Source organism: Notolabrus celidotus, chromosome 9, assembly GCF_009762535.1.
Source record: "Notolabrus celidotus isolate fNotCel1 chromosome 9, fNotCel1.pri, whole genome shotgun sequence".
NCBI lineage: Eukaryota > Metazoa > Chordata > Actinopteri > Labriformes > Labridae > Notolabrus > Notolabrus celidotus.
In genome coordinates, this window is record NC_048280.1 from 5,815,368 (window position 1) to 5,835,964 (window position 20,597).

General features: G+C 41.5%; 1 protein-coding gene across 3 annotated transcripts; it reads right to left on the reverse strand.

Moving 5' to 3' along the window:
* Window positions 1-551: 551 nt before the first annotated feature.
* Window positions 552-17,561, reverse strand: si:dkey-13n15.2 (protein transport protein Sec24C). Of its 3 annotated transcripts, none has more exons than XM_034692727.1 (21): window positions 17,372-17,561; window positions 15,902-16,606; window positions 15,638-15,696; window positions 15,228-15,281; window positions 14,267-14,378; window positions 12,924-13,051; window positions 12,622-12,754; window positions 11,052-11,161; window positions 10,670-10,782; window positions 10,361-10,552; window positions 9,270-9,366; window positions 9,032-9,136; window positions 7,797-7,964; window positions 7,008-7,104; window positions 5,936-6,084; window positions 5,635-5,773; window positions 4,631-4,752; window positions 4,339-4,518; window positions 3,687-3,884; window positions 3,351-3,440; window positions 552-1,112 (listed from the first exon to the last, which is right to left on the reverse strand). In XM_034692727.1, exons 2-21 carry the CDS (start codon window positions 16,557-16,559, stop codon window positions 972-974), a joined length of 3,045 nt encoding a protein of 1,014 aa, XP_034548618.1. In that variant the 5' UTR covers window positions 16,560-16,606; window positions 17,372-17,561; the 3' UTR covers window positions 552-971. The 3 variants fall into 3 exon arrangements, with proteins under 3 accessions (XP_034548618.1, XP_034548616.1, XP_034548617.1); XM_034692725.1 differs by having other exon boundaries at window positions 12,622-12,757; XM_034692726.1 differs by lacking the exon at window positions 17,372-17,561 and adding an exon at window positions 17,006-17,320 and having other exon boundaries at window positions 12,622-12,757.
* Between the last annotated feature and the right edge of the window lie 3,036 nt (window positions 17,562-20,597).

Consider the following 20,597-nt stretch of genomic DNA (forward strand, 5'->3'; position numbering starts at 1 on the left):
AGAGAGATATGTTTTCTTTATACTTTGAGCCAACATGCCAAACATGGAGCAAAAGTTAAACGGCAAGGGCAAGCACTCGAACAGTTCACATCCTCTGAGTCAGTGTGCTCCCACCACAGTCTCACTGCGCTGCATCCAAAATGCTTGAGGATACAAATTCAGCCGGAGTAGAGTGGCCCACACAGCTTTGTGAAAAACAAACAGATACGGATCAAAATATTGGTGTTTTTTCTTCTTCTTCTTCTTCTTCTTCTTTTGGAAGGAAGTAAATAAACTGAATGATCCGTCTTCTCTTCAGTGTGTCCGACAATCTCTGACGAGTGTTGTTTCAATCATGCAATCTGGGATGATGAGGTGATTGAATTAAAAAATAAAAGTATAAAGACTTGAGATCTACAAATGAATTTGTGTGACTAATAATCCCGGTTATCCCTCTTCTTGCTGCTTCAGACACATCTTGAGTGATAAGTTGCTTTTCGTGTGTTTGTGGGTTGCATGTTTGTTTGCTTTTGCAGGATTACGTCTGCAAAAGCACAGGAATCAACTTCAACTTCAAGGTTCAGTTAAAACCTTTATTTTATTTACAGGCGATGATGCACACACACTCACACACACACACACACAGAGTGCTGTGGACATCACACATATACACGGCAATAAATAAACATCATACACACATTTACAGAACAGATCACATTCATCACGCCACACATTTCACAGCAGTCATTAAATAAATAAATAAACAAATAAATAAAATCATGAACATCTTGAAAAGTCTCTCATGCACCGCCTGACATCAGGCCTTTAAATATTTCCACTTCAGGATTTGGGAGTAATGCTTCTGTTATCATACATTTGTTTTTTTCAAGGTAAATACTGAACGCTGCGACGTCATCTTTAAGAGGAAGGTAACCCCGACCCCGCCCAGAGAGGTCAGAGGATATATGATTTGTGTGTGTTTGTGTGTGAGGTCACTGCAAAAGCCGGACAGAGTTGACGTGGAGATGGTAGAGGAAGTCTGCATAGGACGCTCCTCCGTTGGGACTCTTGTCCTCCACCAGGTGGCGCTGCAGAGCCTCCTCACAGGTGTCGCCTTGCTTCACCACCCACAGCTGAGACAGAGAACACACACACACACACACACACACACACAGCCGCATCATCAGTCAACACAACGGCGTTCATATCCTGACACGACTTCAGTGAGGCAGGTTAGACGTCTCATGGAGACTCGTCCTTGTTTCGTTTGGGGGATCGTGTCCTGAAGCTTTGTTAGAATCTGTCAAACACTTCTTCTAATGATGACAACACATTCATGTAACATTTTAAAAGAGCAGTTCTCTCTGGGTTTGCTGAGACTCAGTCTCCTGAAAATGTCTCCATAGTTTAAGGGATTGTTTGGAGGCCTTTCTTGTTTTGTTTTAGAATTGAAGTGTAAATGGAGCTTGATTGAACTGAGCTCAAATCTACAGAAGAGGATGAGAGCCACTGGAAAAAACTGAAGGTGCAATATTATTTTTAATTCTTAGAAAAAGAATTGAAATCTGACTTCAATCTCACAATTCTGACTTTAATCTCAATTCGGACTTTAATCTCACAATTCTGACTTTATTCTCAATTCTGACTTTAATCTCATAATTCTGACTTTAATCTCATAATTCTGACTTTAATCTTACAATTCAGACTTTAATCTCACAATTCAGACTTTAATCTCATAATTCTGACTTTAATCTCACAATTCTGACTTTAATCTCATAATTCTGACTTTAATCTCATAATTCTGACTTTAATCTTTCAACTCTGACTTTAATCTCATAATTCTGACTTTAATCTCACAATTCTGACTTTAATCTCATAATTCAGACTTTAATCTCACAACTCTGACTGTAATCTCACAATTCTGACTTTAATCTCATAATTCTGACTTTAATCTCATAATTCAGACTTTAATCTCATAATTCTGACTTTAATCTCATAATTCTGACTTTAATCTTTCAACTCTGACTTTAATCTCATAATTCTGACTTTAATCTCACAATTCTGACTTTAATCTCATAATTCAGACTTTAATCTCACAACTCTGACTGTAATCTCACAATTCTGACTTTAATCTCATAATTCAGACTTTAATCTCATAATTCTGACTTTAATCTCATAATTCTGACTTTAATCTTTCAACTCTGACTTTAATCTCATAATTCTGACTTTAATCTCACAATTCTGACTTTAATCTCATAATTCAGACTTTAATCTCACAACTCTGACTGTAATCTCACAATTCTGACTTTAATCTCATAATTCTGACTTTAATCTCATAATTCAGACTTTAATCTCATAATTCTGACTTTAATCTCATAATTCTGACTTTAATCTTTCAACTCTGACTTTAATCTCATAATTCTGACTTTAATCTCACAATTCTGACTTTAATCTCATAATTCAGACTTTAATCTCACAACTCTGACTGTAATCTCACAATTCTGACTTTAATCTCATAATTCAGACTTTAATCTCACAACTCTGACTGTAATCTCACAATTCTGACTTTAATCTCATAATTCTGACTTTAATCTCATAATTCTGACTTTAATCTCATAATTCAGACTTTAATCTCATAATTCAGACTTTAATCTCATAATTCTGACTTTAATCTCATAATTCTGACTTTAATCTCACAACTCTGACTTTAATCTCACAATTCTGACTTTAATCTCATAATTCTGACTTTAATCTCATAATTCAGACTTTAATCTCATAATTCAGACTTTAATCTCACAACTCTGACTGTAATCTCACAATTCTGACTTTAATCTCATAATTCAGACTTTAATCTCATAATTCTGACTTTAATCTCATAATTCTGACTTTAATCTCACAATTCTGACTTTAATCTCACAATTCTGACTTTAATCTCATAATTCTGACTTTATTCTCATAATTCAGACTTAAATCTCATAATTCTGACTTTAATCTCATAATTCTGACTTTAATCTCATAATTCTGACTTTAATCTCATAATTCAGACTTTAATTTCACAATTCTGATTTTAATCTTTAATTTTATAATTCTGACTTTAATCTCAATTCTGACTTTTATCTCACAATTCTGATTTAATCTCATAATTCTGACTAATTCTGAATAATTATGACTCTTTCTTAGAATTCTGAGATTTAATCTTTTTTTTTTTTTATTATTGCACCTTTAATTTTTTTATTCCAGTTGCCCTAATCCTCTTCCATACGTTTCTTCCTCACCTCATACCCACATAAAACAAATATTTAATGGAAGTCTGAGATGTCTGCAATTTGAAATCTTCGCCTCCATTAACAGCGGGTTGTTCAGAAGCTCACCTTGCGGGCACGGGGAGCCTGGGAGTTCAGTCTGCTGATGAGGGATTGAACGCTGATGGACAGAGGGTTCTCCAGAAAAGGCAGCTTGGTCTGAGGACACACGAGCACATCAACACACAAACATTAGACACAGACTGTAACATGGATCTGTCAATGCTGAAGCAAACTCTTGAAGATTTTCTGATACCAGTTCTTTCTTTTATTACCCCATCCTTACAGTGAAATAAAACACTTCACATCGCTGTATGAAATAAATAAATGTTGTTTTTTATCCCCTGTGCCGGGGCTCGATCTTTAGCTGTAGATCTCTGAGTGTGACTGTGTGTAATCTCAAACCTCTCCAGAGGGCAGGGAGGCAAAGCAGCTGGTATTGAAGAGCTCCACCAGGGTGCTCGCTGGGACTTCGGTGCCCACCCAGAGCAGCAGGGTGAAGGGTGCATGAACCAAATACAGTCGTCTGGGCTCCAAACTGGCAGAAGAGCAGCGCAGAGCCTCCTCTGGATCTGGAGGGTCAGAGCTGTCCACTGAGAGCGGCTGCAGGAGACAAACATGGGAAAAGTTTTGTTCATTGTTATCTGTCCTGATCATCACAGCACAACAGCTGCTGTGGACGTGCCAGACTCCAGCTGCTACAACTACTACTATCAGTCTCACCACCACCATCTCCCTCTATCCCTCTCTCCAACTCGGTCTCAGCAGATGTGTGTCTAACATGAGTCTGGTCCTGCTGGAGGTTTCTGCCTGTTAAAGGAAGTTTGTCCTTGCCACTGTAACTTGCTAAATGCTGCAAAGTGCTCTGCTCATGGTGGATTAAGATGAGATCAGACTGAGTCCTGTCTGTAAGATGGGACTGGATCTTATCCTGACTTGATGTTGGGTCTTTGTTAATAATAGAACATAGAGTACGGTCTATTCACATTTCACGTTTCAGTATGTTGCCCATGAATTAAACGTTTCTGTGTGATGAACATGTTCTGATGGCACTGACCAGAGACAGCAGCAGAGGGTAGAAGTGTCTGCAGGTGCTGCAGGTGTCCATGCTGAGCACCTGACAGCGCTGCTGCAGCCGCTGGTGGACGGAGCTCCTCAGGCCAGGCAGCAGCACCTCGCTCTTCCTCAGACTGTTGATGTAAACAGGAAGAGCTCGCAGGTACTGAGGGAGGACGAGCTACAGGACACACACACACACAAACACACACACAGTACAGTACAAAAATGATTGTTCCAAAGATTTAAGTTCGATCATGTTGTAGAAAGGATTTAGGATCTTTTTCTCTCACCTGTCCAGCAGACACTGACGCAGAGCAGCAGTGTTTGCGGTACGACGCCAAAGCTTCCGTTACGTCTGTCTGCAGCTCCTCCCTTAGCTCCTGTAGGGGGCGCTCCAACACTGCACAATAAACTGGAAAGACACCACAACACGTTTTTAAGTTGTTTTATGACTCTTCAGAATGGATGGGATTATTCCACTTTAAAGTTTTGAGAACTAAAGTATTAAAATCAAGATAATCAGTCTTGTTTTCAATCTCCTGAAACATGTACTGTAGACCTTACGCTGTCAGTTAGCTCTGTATTCTCTTTACACCTTCTCTACTTTTAAGAGTAGGCTTAAATCTTCCCTTTTTGATAAAGCTTATAGTCAGAGAGCTTGCTCAGGGCTTGGACCAGCTCTTAGTTATGTTGCTATAGGCTTAGACTGCCAGGGGCACTGGCGCACTGACACACTAGGATCCCATCTCACCTCCCTCCTTAACTCTTCCTGTCCCATTAAAGTTACTAAGCAAAGACCTTTCTGGAGTCCCTGAGCTCCCTTGTCTAGTAGGTTCCTCTGAGCTGCTGTAGATGTCCTCCAGCTGATACGGACGTGCTGGACTACTACTACTACCCATCGCATCACTGTCACCGCTCCCTCTCTCTCTTATTCTCCTCTATCCCTCTTTTATGACCCAACTCGGTCAAGGCAGACGTCTGTCTAACATGAGTCTCGTTCTGCTCGAGGTTTCTGCCTGTTAAAGGACGTTTTTCCTCACCGCTGTAATTAGCTAGACTGGATCTTATCCTGTCTTGATGTTGGGTCTCTGTTAATAATTTAACATAGAGTTTGATCTGGACCTGCTATGTTTGTAAAAGCGTCTTGAGATAACGTTTGTTGTGATTTGGCGATATACAAATAAAGATTGATTGATTGATTGATTGATTGATTGATTGATTGATTGATTGATTGATTGATTGATTGACACCATAATGTCTGAATGGTGCACGATCAAGAGAGTAGGAAACTTGCTTTTCTTGCAGAAGAAGGTGAGCAGTGTTTGGGCCTGGTATTGCCGGAAAGTGTCCTGAAGATGTCTTGAGCATCGCAGGGTCAGAGTGTGGACCCGGGTCCGTCTGTCTCCTGTCTGAGTGCTGTAAGATAAAACAGTCTGACACACAGGAGAGAGGCACACGGTTAAAAAGAGTTGCTTTACGGGACTCCAACTTGTAGGACACACAAGTCAAAAGTCGGCCTCAGTTCTAGAGTTTCACAGAAGAAGGATAATCATTGAATGAAATCTCTAATTTGAGGATAATGAACATGAACCCACCTGGATGGCTACACCTCTCGTCTCATCCACAGCTCTGGTGTGTGCTAGCTCCACAGCCAGGGTTGTAAACACATCAAGACTCGCCATGCTGACCTGGCTGGGGGTCTGCCCGGGGATATAAAGTCCATAACAGCCGGACACACGAAGATCTGATGAGACAGGTAACAGATAACAGAGTCAGAGGTGCTTTCAAAAGCCCTCGCTCTCTAGAATGACTCTGACAAACCTACTGTAAGTCCCCCAGGCTGCCCTAATAAGTCTCTTAAGACTCTTCAGCTGGTCCAATGCCCTATTACCCCTCTAGAACACTACGCTCCCAAAATGCAGACCGGCTTGTTGTACCTAAAGTCTCTAAAAGTAGTATGGGAGGTAGAGCATGCAGTTATCAGGCCACTTTCCTTTGGAATCATCTACCAGTCAGGGTCCGGGAGGCAGACACCTTCTCTACTTTTAAGAGTAGGCTTTAATCTTTCCTTTTTGATAAAGCTTATAGTTAGAGCTGGCTCAGGCTTGGACCAGATCTTAGTTATGCTGCTATAGGCTTGAACTGTCACACTGGTGTCACTGGTGTCTTTTCTCTCTCCTTATCACTTTCTTTAACTCTCCCTGTCCCATTAAAGTTACTAACCATAGACCTTTCTGGAGTCCCTGAGCTCCCTTGTCTCGTAGGTTCCTCTGCTGTGGACGTGCCAGACTCCAGCTGCCACAACTACTATCTGTCTCATCACTATCATCTCTCTCTCTCTTCATCTCCCTCTATCCCTCTCTCAAACTCGGTCTCAGCAGATGTGTGTCTAACATGAGTCTGGTCCTGCTGGAGGTTTCAGCCTGTTAAATGAAGTTTGTCCTTGCCACTGTAACTTGCTAAATGCTGCAAAGTGCTCTGCTCATGGTGGATTAAGATGAGATCAGACTGAGTCCTGTCTGTAAGATGGGACTGGATCTTATCCTGTCTTGATGTTGGGTCTTTGTTAATAATAGAACATAGAGTACGGTGTCTAGACCTGCCCTGTTTGTAAAGAGTCTTCCGATAACGCTTGTTGTGATTTGGCACTTGATTGGTTCCTCTCACCTTTGCTGACAAACATCCTGAGCTCAGCCTTGAAGCCTCCGTCTGTCTCTGTGATGCTCTTCAGGTCAGTGCTGAAACGCTCTCTGTCCAGTTCTCCCTGCAGGGCAGATTTTGTAGACACCTGTCAGTTTAAAGTTAGACCACTAACCCCCAAAAAGACCCGCCTCACTTCATTTTAAACTCCAAAGCTGTTTGCATTAAACAAAGTTTGTAATGCACCCCAAAATCTGGGATCATCTTATGTGATTATCTCTTTCCTGAGAACGAAGACTGCATTTAACGACGGGGAACACAGCAATGGCAGACTCTGATGCAAACAAAAGCAGATCGCCTGAAAGCGGTGGTCGTTTGGTCAGTTAAAACTGGCTAACTGTAGTCTGGGTCTTGGGGCCGGTTTCCTACAATGCAAAGTGCGACCAGTCCCCATGGCCTTTGTACTTACACAGTGGGATCACTTCATCTGAATAAGAACAAAGCAAACAAGCTACAGGTTAGAAAGCACCCTAGAGCGATCTTTGTTTCCTAGTGGAGCAAAACCTTTATCAAAAGAAGAAGGAACTGCAAAAGTCATGTGATTTAAAGTTGAAATAAGAAGCATTTAGGGAGGTTTGTCTCCAATATACAAATGTTTTGTCTCATTTTGACTTTGTGCTACACTAAGCAGATACGAGAGAGGAGCAAGCTGCTTCTCTAACTCTTAAAAAGAAGTGAAGATTTCCAACATGTTCAAAGTATTCCTTCCAGATAAGAGCCATTGATCCTTTATGATGAGAGCAGCTGCTGATGTACCTGCAGGTGGCTGTAGGTGTGGAGAGCTCCGCCTGTTAGATATGGAATGTGCCCAGGCCAAGCCCCGCCCACATCTTGCTGGGAGAGAAGGAAGAGGTGAACTCCGCAGCCCTGACTGACGCACTGCTTGGCCAATGAGACGACTGGCTCTGACGGCTGAAAGATGGACTGTGATAAACAAAAGAAAAGGAGACAGCGATTAAAGTTTGTGAGTGAAAAGTTTGTAAGAAAAACTAATGTTGAGATGCTTTAGGTTCCAGGAAGTTCCAGGAACTTTAAGATTTTAAATGGTCCCTGTGGGCTATTGTTGTCATTGAGGCTTGTGGCGTATGGAGGAAAAAAAAGTAATTGCACTACACCACCAGACCAGCAGAGGGCAGTAAGACAAAGACCATTCAACAAAGACAACGCCATAGAAGGAGAGAGACAGACACGCATCAACATGAGCGATCCTACAGTTAGCCTGTCCAGCGCAAGTAGGAAAGCCGTTTCAAAATTGCTTTAAGTTGAGCGATACGCTTGATTTTTTAGAAGCCATGGCAGAGATCGACCGGTGTTTCAGTTTAATGCGTGACCCGGTTAATTAGCGACTTTCAGCCACATGCCTCCCTAACAAATGTTTTTTACATAATCATTTAAACACTGTGAATAAGAATTTGTTCTTAATGACTTACCGTGTTAAATAAAGGTTAAATAAATACAATAACAATTAATATTAAATACTTTTCTGATGAGGATATTTTGACATTTTAATACAAACTAGACTAAATTAATTCCCAATGACTCTTTCTGTGTTTCAACAGCTGTTTTAAACTCCACAAACACGACACGTTCTGCTAAAGGTCTCCAGTTTACAGGGTCTCTTTTAAAACCGTAACACCAGGAGCTGAGAGTTATGCATTTGCATTATCAGGCTCAGAGAAGAAGAGCTATTAAGTTATGTGCTACCAGTTGTGTGTGATGTTATTGTGGACAGCGGGCGAAATAAAAACACTGCAGTTATTCTACCAATCAGAGACGTTCAGCATTACAGGCCCTGCCCCCGAAAGTTCCTGGACCTTTGACCAGTACTACCCCCCAAGGAGGAGCTTTTCAGGGGAGAGGAACTCTCCCAGAACTAAATTTAGACCCTGATTCCTGCTGTTGAAAAGCACATAGTTCCTCAAAAGGGTCCATAGTTCCTGGGGAAAGTTCCTGCGGTCCAAAAGCACCTTTTATGTGTGTGTGTTGAGTACCTTTGGTTTGTTGGAGCCAAAAAACCCTGAGGGTGAGTTTGTGTGATCCGTCTCTATCAGAGGGGCAGTGTGGAAGATCAGCAGCTTTCCAGGACAGTTCAGAGCCTAGAAACAGAAATACTGTTTACACGTCACAGAAATACTTTTGCCTTGGCGGTTAAACCAACCACGATGATGACAGGAAACTCAGGATTAACTCTGAAGAAAGCCTTTCAGAGAGTGAGCAGTGATTACTGACCTGCAGCACAGACAGCCCTGCTTTGACAGGCAGCTCCATGGGAACTCCATCAGAGGCATCAGACTCTGGACCAAACTGAGGGATCAGCTGCAACACACTGAACATAGAACAACAGATACATGATTTCACTTTACCTCAAAGACTGGATGAATAAAGGATGACATTACTTAACAGAAACAAAAAGGTTATTTTAAAAAGACTTGGGGGCACATGCTTAGGTAAGGGTTTAATCCAACGCCTAAAGTAGAGGGTTCAGTCCTTAAAGCAGGGAACCTGACTTAGGCTACGTTCACACTGCAAGGCTTAATGCTCAATTCAAATTTTTTGCTCAGATCTGATTTTTTGTTTGCCTGTTCACATTACCATCTATGATGTGACCTGTATCCGATTCCAGTGTGAACTGTTTGCGGCTCCGAACTGCCCCGCATGGGCAAAAGAACAGTAACAATGACGTCACATGCAGCTGTTTCACAAAAGTAAACATGGAGGAAGTCAGCATTTTTGCCCTTTTGTGCAGTCAAAAAAAATCAGATCTGTATCTGATTCAGGACCACATATGGAAGTGGTCTTTCAAATCAGATTTGGGCCAGATTTGAGTGTTCACACTGCCTCTAAAAAAATCTGACCTGGTCACTTGAGCCCCAAAAAATCGGATTTGGGACACTTTTGCCTGCAGTGAACATAGCCTTAGATTTCAGCTCACAACCCTTTACCCTCAGTCTCTCTTCCCCAGTTTCCTCATCTATCTTCTGATCTACCCCCTAAATAAAACGCACCAAAAGCCCCCTCAAATATTAGTTTTTTTAAATTGAAGGGAAGAATTTGTTACTTTCTGGGTGTTCTTCAGGAGATGAGCTTTCTTAAAAGTTTAGAATCAAAGTTCCTTTAGGAGGTGCATGTTTTTGCTGCTTTCTGTAGTCTAAAAGATGATGTGAGGTGTTATCATAGATGTGATCTTGTGAGCTGATTGAATCCCTTTCATTCCGTCCGGCTTCATAAAGCTAGGACAGGAATCTAGGATTAAAATAATACCACTAAAGTGATGCAGAACCATGTTGACAGCCTGTAGTGAGTCTTCATGTATTTAGTACCTGTCGATGCCGTCTATACAGTCCTTCAGAGACACCAGGAGCCCCTCTCTCACAGGAAGCTGCAGCTCCTCTGTCTCTGTGATGACCAGCATGTGTGGGCGGGACAGAGTGGGGCTGAGATCGTACAGGTGGATCCTGCTGTCATACGTCATCAAGCCAACACGGATGTCTGACGAGTCCTCCCCATCCTCCCTTCAAAAGGAAAAGATTACGCTTCATGAAACAAACGCTGGCTGGAAACTCGATCATGTGTAGTTGTGCGCTGCTGTATGAGTGTGTGAATACAAAGTGAGGAGGTGAGTGTTTCACCTGTTCAGAGAGGCGAGCAGAGTGAGAATTTGTTGTGTTGTGAACTCCAGATGTCCTCCTCTTAGCGCTGAGGCAGACACGTCGATGGCGAGGAGCAGAGCAGCGGGTTCACCCTGAGAGAGAAGTGCAATAAACTCAACACATGGCGTAAAAAAATTTGATCAAAGGACACTTTTGATTAAGACAGTTATATTTAAAACAAACTGAAATTGAGTGACAGTAAAGTCATGTTTTATCATTAGCAGAAATATTCCGGAGGTGTGTGTGATTGCCTTAACACTTGCCCTTCTCAAAATTAAGAAATAATGACTGAGCTGATATTTAAAGGCAGCTAATGAACGCTTGGAAGCAAAAGCAAACTGTTTCAGAAAGTGACACAAACCTTCTGAGAGCTGAGGATCTCATAAGACCCCAAACTAAGCTCAGGCCTCTTGTCTTTGTCCACCCGAAGCCCCTCCACCCCCTTGGTGGGCTGGTAGTGCTGCCACGGCACTGAGACACAAGAGAGGAGACAACAGCTGTTCAGTCAGAGCTTTAAAGTAAAAGATAACAGGTTGGTTCAGTGCAGAGCTTCAATACACTGAACTACACTTTCATGGTACTTCACTTGACCTATATCACACCTCTTCTTTCAGATCTCTCTTTAAAGTACTGCCATCTACGTTATGTCTCTGCTTATACATCAGCTTTATGTCTACCTGCTGTAAAAGAATAATAAAGGGGTATTCAAAATAGTATTAAAGTGAACTGAAGGAGTTGAAGTATCTCAGGGTGGGTGAAGCAGCAGCTCCAAAGCCTCATCTGTGGTCATGAGCTCAGGGTGGTTTTCTCTGAATGATGGTCGGGGCTGACTTGATTTGACCGCTGCTACCGAACCCAACCTCTGATAAGCAGAGGAAAATGGATGGATGGACTAATGCATGGTGTTTGCATACATGCAAGGGTGTTTTGAAAGTAAACTTAAGATTTACCTTTTTAATCTGGCTTAAAATTTGGCCCCGAGCTGTATTATTATTATTATTCTAACCATTGTTTTAGCATCTTTTTTATTTTTATTCTATTCAATCTTATTTTATTTTTGTTATTTTTTATTTATCAATGGCATTTACCTTATTTTATGTTATTGATAATATTGTAATGCTTTTATTTTATTTTTATGGTACTTATCTGATTATATTTTATAGTTGTTTTATGTAGTGATTTTATCATATTTGTCTGATTATATTTTATTGTTTTTATTGAAGTGATTTTATTATATTTATCTATTATATTTTCGGATTTTTATTGCAGTGATTTTATTAATTTTTGGATTATATTTTATTGTTTTTATCAGTGATTTTATTTCATTGTTCTGATTACATTCTATTGTTCTTACAGTAGTGATTTTATTTTTATTTTTAAGTATTTCATATTACTTTCCTCTATCTTGTTATAGCCTTTTTTCAATTTACCTGTTGCTTGTTTTCTGTCTCCGTTTAGTTTTCTGTGAAGCACTTTGGGCTGCATGCCTGAATGTATGAAAGGTGCTATATAAATAAAAATGAATTGATTTGAGTATCAAAGTAGTAATTGTATTATGGAGTACTTGAAGGATAGTTCTTGATTTGTCTCCCTGCAACTTTACAAACGTAGTGCTCAGTCAGTTTGTTGAACACCGAAACAAACATCACTTTTTAAATTCCTCCTTTTTGTCTCTTTAAATGTGTTTTTGTTTTCAAGTTCTTCATTTAAGCATCTTTTGTTTCATGTTGCTCACTGCACTCGTTCTCACATGTGGTCTATATTTTTTAGAATCATCCTCAGAGCAGTGTGTTGAGTCTAAAACAAACTATACTTGTGACTGCAGCATGAAGAAGCTGTATTCTTTCCATCATGCTAACACTGACTGAACCTTAATGCAGTTTGTGTGTTAGCATTCACTTTGTGTTTAGGTGCTTAAAGTCGTGTCTCACCTTCACTGAGTTTACCACAGAAAGGACAGTAAAACCTCTGACCACAGTCCTGCCAGCTCATCGCCGGGCACATGGAGGCGCCGCACCAGCCACATCCCATAACACACTCTGACTCTGTCACCACTGGCAGAGGCTTCTAGAAACAAACACACACATAAAAATAATTATCTTATCTTCAAATAAAGCTTTTCTTTTTAAAGCACAGAGGTTAGTTGTAGTTTTTAAAAAATAATCAACCCCCTTATAATTTTTTTTTTACTAATACAACAATCATAGAAAAAGTAGAGAAGCTGAAAACCGACCTCTCCAGCATTTTGTTTGGCCAGAGGGGTGACCAGAGCTCCCATCGGCAGGCGGCTGAGCAGGGCAGTCTGACCTTCACAGGGCACACAGTACGAGGTAGCGCGGATTGCACAAGGACTCGCACTACCTGCAGAGGAATAAAAATAACGTAAAGGTGTGTTTCTAATACCATGAAACTTAGCAGTTTGAAAAGGAGGACAAAGGGAAAGTGAATCTGAAAATGAACACGTCAGATTATCACAACAAAACTGAAGGTCTGAAGTCTCCATCTTAAAATAAATATGCTCAAGTTAATAATTCTTCCTTTTGTTTCATTAATATCTGATCTACCTTTTCTCCAATGCTATAACTAGAATGTTAAAGGGATAAAGGCTGCTTGAATTTTGTTGATGTCGTAGCACAAAAAACTTTGATGCTGTGTTTTGAATCTGCACCAGAGTTTGTTTTTCAAGTAGGTTTGCACATGCAAAGACTTTTCAATGAACCCTGAAAGAGATTAAGAATAGAAAACAAGTACAGGCAGCAAACTGTTCAGAAAGTAACAGAAGAAGAAGAAGAAGAAGAAGAAGAAGAAGAAGAAGAAGAAGAAGAAGAAGAAGAAGAAGAAGAAGAAGAAGAAGAAGAAGAAGAAGAAGAAGAAGAAGAAGAAGAAGAAGAAGAAGAAGAAGAAGAAGAAGAAGAAGAAGAAGAAGAAGAATTAAAGTAAATAATAAAAATAATAATATTAACAATAATAATAAAATAATAATAGTAATAATAACAATATTCACAATAATATAAAATAATAATACAAGTAATAATAATAGTATTGATGCCAATAATAATAAAAATAAAAATAAAAGTAAGAATAATCATCCCAATAATAATAATTTAAATAATAATAATAATAATAATAATTAGTAACAATAAGAATTATTAGAATAATAGTAGTAGTAATAATAATAAAAGTAAACAACAATAGTAATAATATTAACAATAATAATAAGAATAATACAAATAATAATAAAGGTATTAATAACAGTAATAATGCCAATAATAATAATAACAGTAATATTAACCATAACAATAATAATAATAAAATAAATAAATAATAATAACAACAAAAACAACAATTATAATAATAATAATAATAATAATGAAACAGGCATCCTACATTCATGGAAGACTTCTTTACAGCCTGTGCTTGTAATTGCGTGATGACTTGATAGTGCAAAACGCCAACAGTATACAATAAGGAGACAATTCAGTGTCCCATTTGCCCCCCCTCTAAAGTGCGGGATGAAATAAACATTTATGAAGCAGAACTGTATCAAACAGATGCCGTTAGTGTTGTGAGTTTTACCCCGGTCCTCCACGACACAGGACGTGGTCGCCAGAGGAGGAAGACGTGAAAAAGGCTCGGATACGAAGAGCTTGCCCTCCCACTCTGCCCTGTCCTCTGCAAGCACCTTCACCTGGGAGAGACAGAGACACAGAGGTGTACAGGTGTCAATCTGCAATATGACTATACAACTATACAACAGTGGAGTAGTATTTGTAGTTCTGAAGTTGAAGACAGTTTTCACTTGGCCTCTACAAAAGGGTTTGATAGTGACTAAAACATGCACTTTAAAAGGCAACACATATCAGTGCAACATGACACGGGTCAGTTCAGATGATGCTTCATGCTGCTCCTGATATGGGAAGGAAAGGGTGTTTTCTTTTAGTCAGGTCAGTGAAGAATTGAGACGAAGAAGAGATAATAATAATAATACATTTTATTTAAAAGGCGCCTTTCTCGGCACTCAAGGACACCGCACAGATAGAAATATATACATACACGAATTCACATTAAAGGAAACAAAATCAGAGTCAGAAATGAAAACAATATAAACTAACAAGGGGTAAGAAAAAAATAGAAACAATAACAAAATGACAGTGCAATTGGAGTCAGACGGAGTAAGCGGTTTTGAACAGATATGTTTTGAGTTGTGATTTGAAATGGGGGAAATAATCTGTGTTTCTGAGTTGAGGTGGCAATGAGTTCCAGAGACGGGGAGCAGAGCGGCTGAATGCTCGGCTCCCCATAGTGGTGAGACGGGCGGAGGGGACAGACAGGTGTATGGAGGAAGAGGATCTGAGGGAGCGGGAGGGAGTGGGAACATGGAGGAGGTCGGACAGATATGGGGGGGCGAGGTTGTGGATGGTCTTGAATGTCAACAGAAGGACTTTGAACTGAATGCGGAACTGAACAGGGAGCCAGTGGAGCTGTTGGAGGACAGGAGTGATGTGGTGGATGGAGAGAATGAGAAGGGGGAACTTACAGCGCTGGGCAGGAGCTCTGGGTCCAGGCCGTAACGAGACTCTGAGTTAGGAGACTGCAGAGAGAAGAGCAAACATCACCTACTCAGAACATTAAATCATTTCAACATATGAAAGCGTTTGATGTTGGGTTCTGTTGTTCAAGACTTCAACGAGACTTGAGACGCGTGTGACTGCAGCAATACTGAGACTGAAATTATATTCTCTGATTCTAAAGGTCATGTCGTCAGTTTTAAGATACTTCACTATAAAATAAATGCATCACTTTGCACAAAGCACATGCCATGACAAAATAACATTGCAATTTGCATTTTCCTAAGAAACTGTGTTCACTTACAGCCTGAACTGAACCCAACCACATTTTTTTTGTGCCTTAACCATGACACATATCTGTGTTTTTTGTTTCCCTCACCTGTGGTGTGAAGCTCCCGTCCTGAACAGCCTCACTGGGAACAAATTGTGTTGTGTGTCCTGAGGAGGAAAGCAGGGAAACTATGCTAGGAGGACACAATGCAGGACAAATCCAGACATAATTATCTCTTGAGTTGACACAAATACTGAGCTACGTTTTTTTTTCTGAAATTTATAGATCACTTTGCTTAATGTTGCCAAAATGACCTGGTGAGTCATCAAATGTAAGTGATTAGTTTTATGAAAAGCAGACAGATGAACCTACCTCCAGAGTGTTGTTGAAGCATCCACTGAGGCTGCTGATTGATCGGAGAGGTGGGTGTGGATTGATTATGGACGTACCCAGCAGAGGCCTCCCTGTTAAACGAAGGCTGAGGTGAAATCTGTGTACCCTGGCCCACACATTGTCCATATGATGGGTGTTTTTGTCGAGGTGACTGAGGTCCATTCAGTGACTCCTGATGTGTGTATGAGGGCTGAAAAGGTGGAGATATTGCTTGGTAGGGACTATAAGGGGAATAAAATGGCATCTGGAAAGGCTTCCTCGGCTGAATCCCTTCGTTTCTAAGAGGGAGAGAGCATGGAGGTATAATCCGTTCTTGACATGCAGATGGAACCATGGGTGAAACATGAGCATCGAGAAAGTTCTGTTGCACGCTCTGATCAGCATGATAAGCCTGAGGCGCGCTGTGACAGGCGTTGTTTCTGAGTGGAAAGGTGTTGTCGTTCTGACAGCCCTGGCTGGGTTGGTGCAGGTGCTCCACACAAGCTCTGTGGTCAGAAGGAGAACCCAGGTTAAGATGCTTTAAGCTTGGCAGGGTGCTGTATGGAGCTGCTTGAGGTGAAGCTGGGGACCATCCATTCTGGCCTGCCCATGGTTCACTGGGTGTCTGAATCTGATTGGCTGCAGGGATGTCCATCATTATCCATAACCATCACTGATTGCTGTATTTCTCCTCGGGGGCGGGATCTGAAGAGGTAACAAAAACATGCAAAATGAGCAGGGTCATGATGTTTATTAAGCTCGCCTCTGAAACACATTGACAGTCGTGACAGCAGATAGCATGAGGGTGATGCAAACGCCTGGTGGTGTGACTACAGCAGCATTAATTGCATTCATCCCCCTGCATTCAACAGCAACAAATAAATCCAAGTGCAGCAATTATACAAGCTACTGTAGGAATATAACGTTGGCTTATTTATTGCACCTGCTAGCAGTATTAGCACACAGCAAAGGTGCTCTCATCTGTAAGGAGTCTTCACTGGACCCTGGTGAGCCAGTGACTCTACAAAGACAGGATTTAAAAAGCTCCCTCAGATAGAAACACCCTGTTTGTGTGTCTTTATGGTCTTTATACAAATTCAGTACCTTTCAGCATCCACGGAAACAGAGGGGGGCTGCGAGCTGCAACTGAGAGCGATCTGACGCGCGAGTAAATCCGCTCCCAGTCATAGTAAACGAGAAGCGGCAGAGCGGCAAAGCGGCAGGTTCGCTGCCGTACTCAAGGCATTCTGGGATACCTAACGACGTAAAGCAACCCGGAAGTGTCACTTTACAACATGTTTCCCCCCCTTACTGTGTTATAATCATTCATTCAAAGAAAACTGTGATATAATTTAAGGTAAGGGATGGTGTTAGAAGTCTTTGGGTTGAAGAGAAATCTCAATTCACGCCTGAAAAGAACACGAGCGAAGCTGAGCGGTCAGCCCAGGCGAACTGGTGGTGCGTCCGTACCGTTGGTCGTTAACGTCATGTCCTCCTCTTCAATGAAAGCAGCAGACCCCTCCGGTGGTGTTGTTCTGTTTGCAGCTCATCTCTGAAACCTACTCGAATACATTTAGAACTAAAACAACATCAATTAGAATGTACGAGTATCCACGTACGAGTATCAGCATCACGTTAGCGTCACTTTGGGCGACGCGTTCCGTACATCCTTTCAAAATAAAAGCCCGAGGTGAATTAAGATAAGATAAGAGAGTCCTTTACTCGTCCCACAATGTGGAAATTCAAGTGTCACAGTAACAGAGTAGACAAAGTGCAAACGAAATATATAAAGCAAACAAGAGCCTATAAATGAACAATTATTAAAAAGTTATTAGCAAAATTAAAGAGGTAAAAGATAAGCATATCTTACACACACACACACACACACACACACACACACACACACACACACACACACACATATATTTCAATCAGGAGAGACACAATTTGAATATTAAATATTATTTATTACAACTTAATGAATAATGAAACTTGACAGAAATCTTTGGCGTAAGGACTCTATGGGGGATAATGTTGTGAGCGTAGGATGCATGAATTTGGCAGCTTAAAGCTGCTGTGAGGAACTTCTGTTTTGTATTGATTCTGGCGCCCCCTTGTCGCCAAGCGAAACCTCTTATCTCTTGTCCTATGCATGCAAAAGTAGTGTTTTCAACAAAAACCTCATCCTGTTGTCTTTTAACAGTCAACTTTATCAGGCAATGTGATTATTTTCCATGAAAACAGTCAAATAAAGGCTGTCTCTGAAGCGAGATGTCCATCATCTGGTCTGAAACCCACCCCCTCAGGGCGGTTTCAGGCATTAAAAATGACAACAGAGAAGGTGTCAGTGTTGCTGCTGATGGTCTTGTTTGCTATTGAAGGTCATAAAGAGGCATCAGTATCATTTTCAGTCTGTTTCTCAGCCAGTTCAAAACTCCTCACAGGGCCTTTAAGAAATCCCCCTAGAGTCCAGACACTGGTGGTGGTGGTTGATGATCCTAGCAATTGAAGACTTTGCAGAGCCAGGTGGAGATGGGGAGGTGGAGGGGTGCGCACCATCAATGCAAGAAGGAACTAGCTGGAGAGAGAGACGCATTTAAAGAGACAGCAGAAAGTTGATAGGCTGACGATAAGGTTTGTGCCACTGAGCTATTGGATGACGCAGCTGCTGATTAACCAATGACAGCTCCGGAGCGTGCAGCTGGAAGCGGGTGAGCTATTGAACGAGGGAGAGGAGAGTTTAACAACTGCTGTGATTGCTTTATAGTCTTCCTGTCTGAACTTTCGCTAGAGCTACATATATATTATTGGTTATAGAGTCTGACCACTGCAGGAAGAAAAGACCTGCGGTGTCTCTCCATGAGACACTGCAGGTGAAGAAGTCTGTCACTGAACGAGCTACTTTGTGTTGTGATGGTCTCCTGGAGAGGGTGTGACCAAGGGAGAAATTCCCTCGGCTGGTGGTGAGGCCCTCAGCAGTGTGTCTGCCCCCTGGTGGCTGGCTGCAACATAGGTCAAAAAATCTGTCTCAGCAGTCAAACTTTAAAAACTAAATACACGTCGTACGAATGTTTCTCTCATCCGTATGCTGTGGTGATATGTAGTTAGTATTTGACTGTTTTGTGTCCAAGGCCTCTTTTTCCTGAAAAGTTTCTTTTTCGTTAGTTATTAGAGTTTAAAAAACAGGGTTTTACTTCCGGGTTTCCTTTGATTCACAGCCGCCGTGGAGTGAAACTTTCAAGGACACACAGGGTCTTGTGACGCTACGCTGTAGGGCGGAGCTTATTACAGTGGCTTCACAGGCTCTGGCTGCACAATGGCGGTGCCCAGGAGCGGGATTTTTTGGCTTCAGAACCGTACAACGGGAAGAGGCGGAGCAACGCTGTCCATTTTTATTTACAGTCTATGGGTGTGATGTGTTGTCCATCAGAGAAGATAGCCACCATTTCCACAGGGTCCAGTGGGCAGTCCAGGACAGAGCTGGCCTTCTTCACCAGTCTGTTCAGCTTCTTTCTGTCAGCAGCAGAGATGCTACTTCCCCAGCAGACCACTCCAAAGAAGATGGCTGATGCCACCACAGAGTCAAAGAAGAACTTCAGAAGAGCCCCCTCCACACCAAAAGACCTGAGTCTCCTGAGCAGAAAGAGTCTGCTTTGTCCCTTCTTGTACAGCGCATTTGAGTTGTCTGACCAGTCCAGTTTGTTGTTCAGGTGAACACCCAGGTACTTGTAAGATTTCACAATCTCAATGTCCGTTCCCTGGATGTTCACTGGTGTGGGAGGAGGGGACTTGAGTCTTCTGAATTCCACCACCAGCTCTTTGGTCTGTCCTGTGTTGAGCTGGAGGTGGTTTCTCTGGCACCAGACTGCAAAATCCTGCATCAGCTCTCTGTACTCCCTGTCATCCCCATTGGTGATTAGGCCAACAATGGCGGAGTCGTCAGAGAACTTTTGCAGGTAGCAGCTCGCTGTGTTGTGGGAGAAGTCTGCAGTGTAGAGGGTGAACAGGAACGGAGCCAGAACTGTTAAATGGAGACGAGGACTCAGCTCGTCAAGAAAATAAGGCTGTTGTTATTTGCAAGGTGGGGTGTAAACACGGGCGTGTCCAGACTTTTTTTGATGGGGTGACCCTACTGTGGGACTGACTCTTGCAGGGGTGACATGAAGTAGTGCACACAGATGCACAAATTATATTTAAAATGTATTCTATATTATATGTAGGGCAGTGGCGGTTCTCGGGAGGGGCCAACAGGGGCCAGTGCCCCCCTGTAAAACTGAACCTGGATCCCCCTGTGGCCCCCCTCCACACCAAACAAATATTAGTCCCTGAGAGCGCTAAGGGACTCATGTTGAGTGTAAACAGCCAAACAGCTGCTGTCAGTCTGCATTTTGATATAGTACACAGTAGTATATATGTCTACAGTCATGGCCAAAAGTTTTGAGAATGACACAAATATTACATTTTCACAAAGTCTGCTGCTTCAGGGTTTTTAGGTGTTTTTGTCAGATGTTTCTATGGTTTAATGAAATACAATTAGAAGCATTTCATAAGTATCAAAAGCTTTTATTGAGAATTACACAGAATTCATGCAATAAGTCAATATTTGCAGTGTTGACCCTTCTTTTTCAAGACCTCTGCAATTCTCCCTGGCATGCTGTCAATCAACTTCTGGACCAAATCCTGACTGATGGCAGTC

Coding starts and splice junctions, on each gene's coding strand:
- si:dkey-13n15.2 (XM_034692725.1), bottom strand. CDS start 16,559: ATGATGGACATCCCTGCAGCCAATCAGATTCAGACACCCAGTGAACCA. Junction 10,783..11,051: donor AGATCCTCAGCTCTCAGAAG/GTTTGTGTCACT, acceptor CTTCTCTCTCAG/GGTGAACCCGCTGCTCTGCT. Junction 7,965..9,031: donor TTGGCTCCAACAAACCAAAG/GTACTCAACACA, acceptor TGTTTATCACAG/TCCATCTTTCAGCCGTCAGA.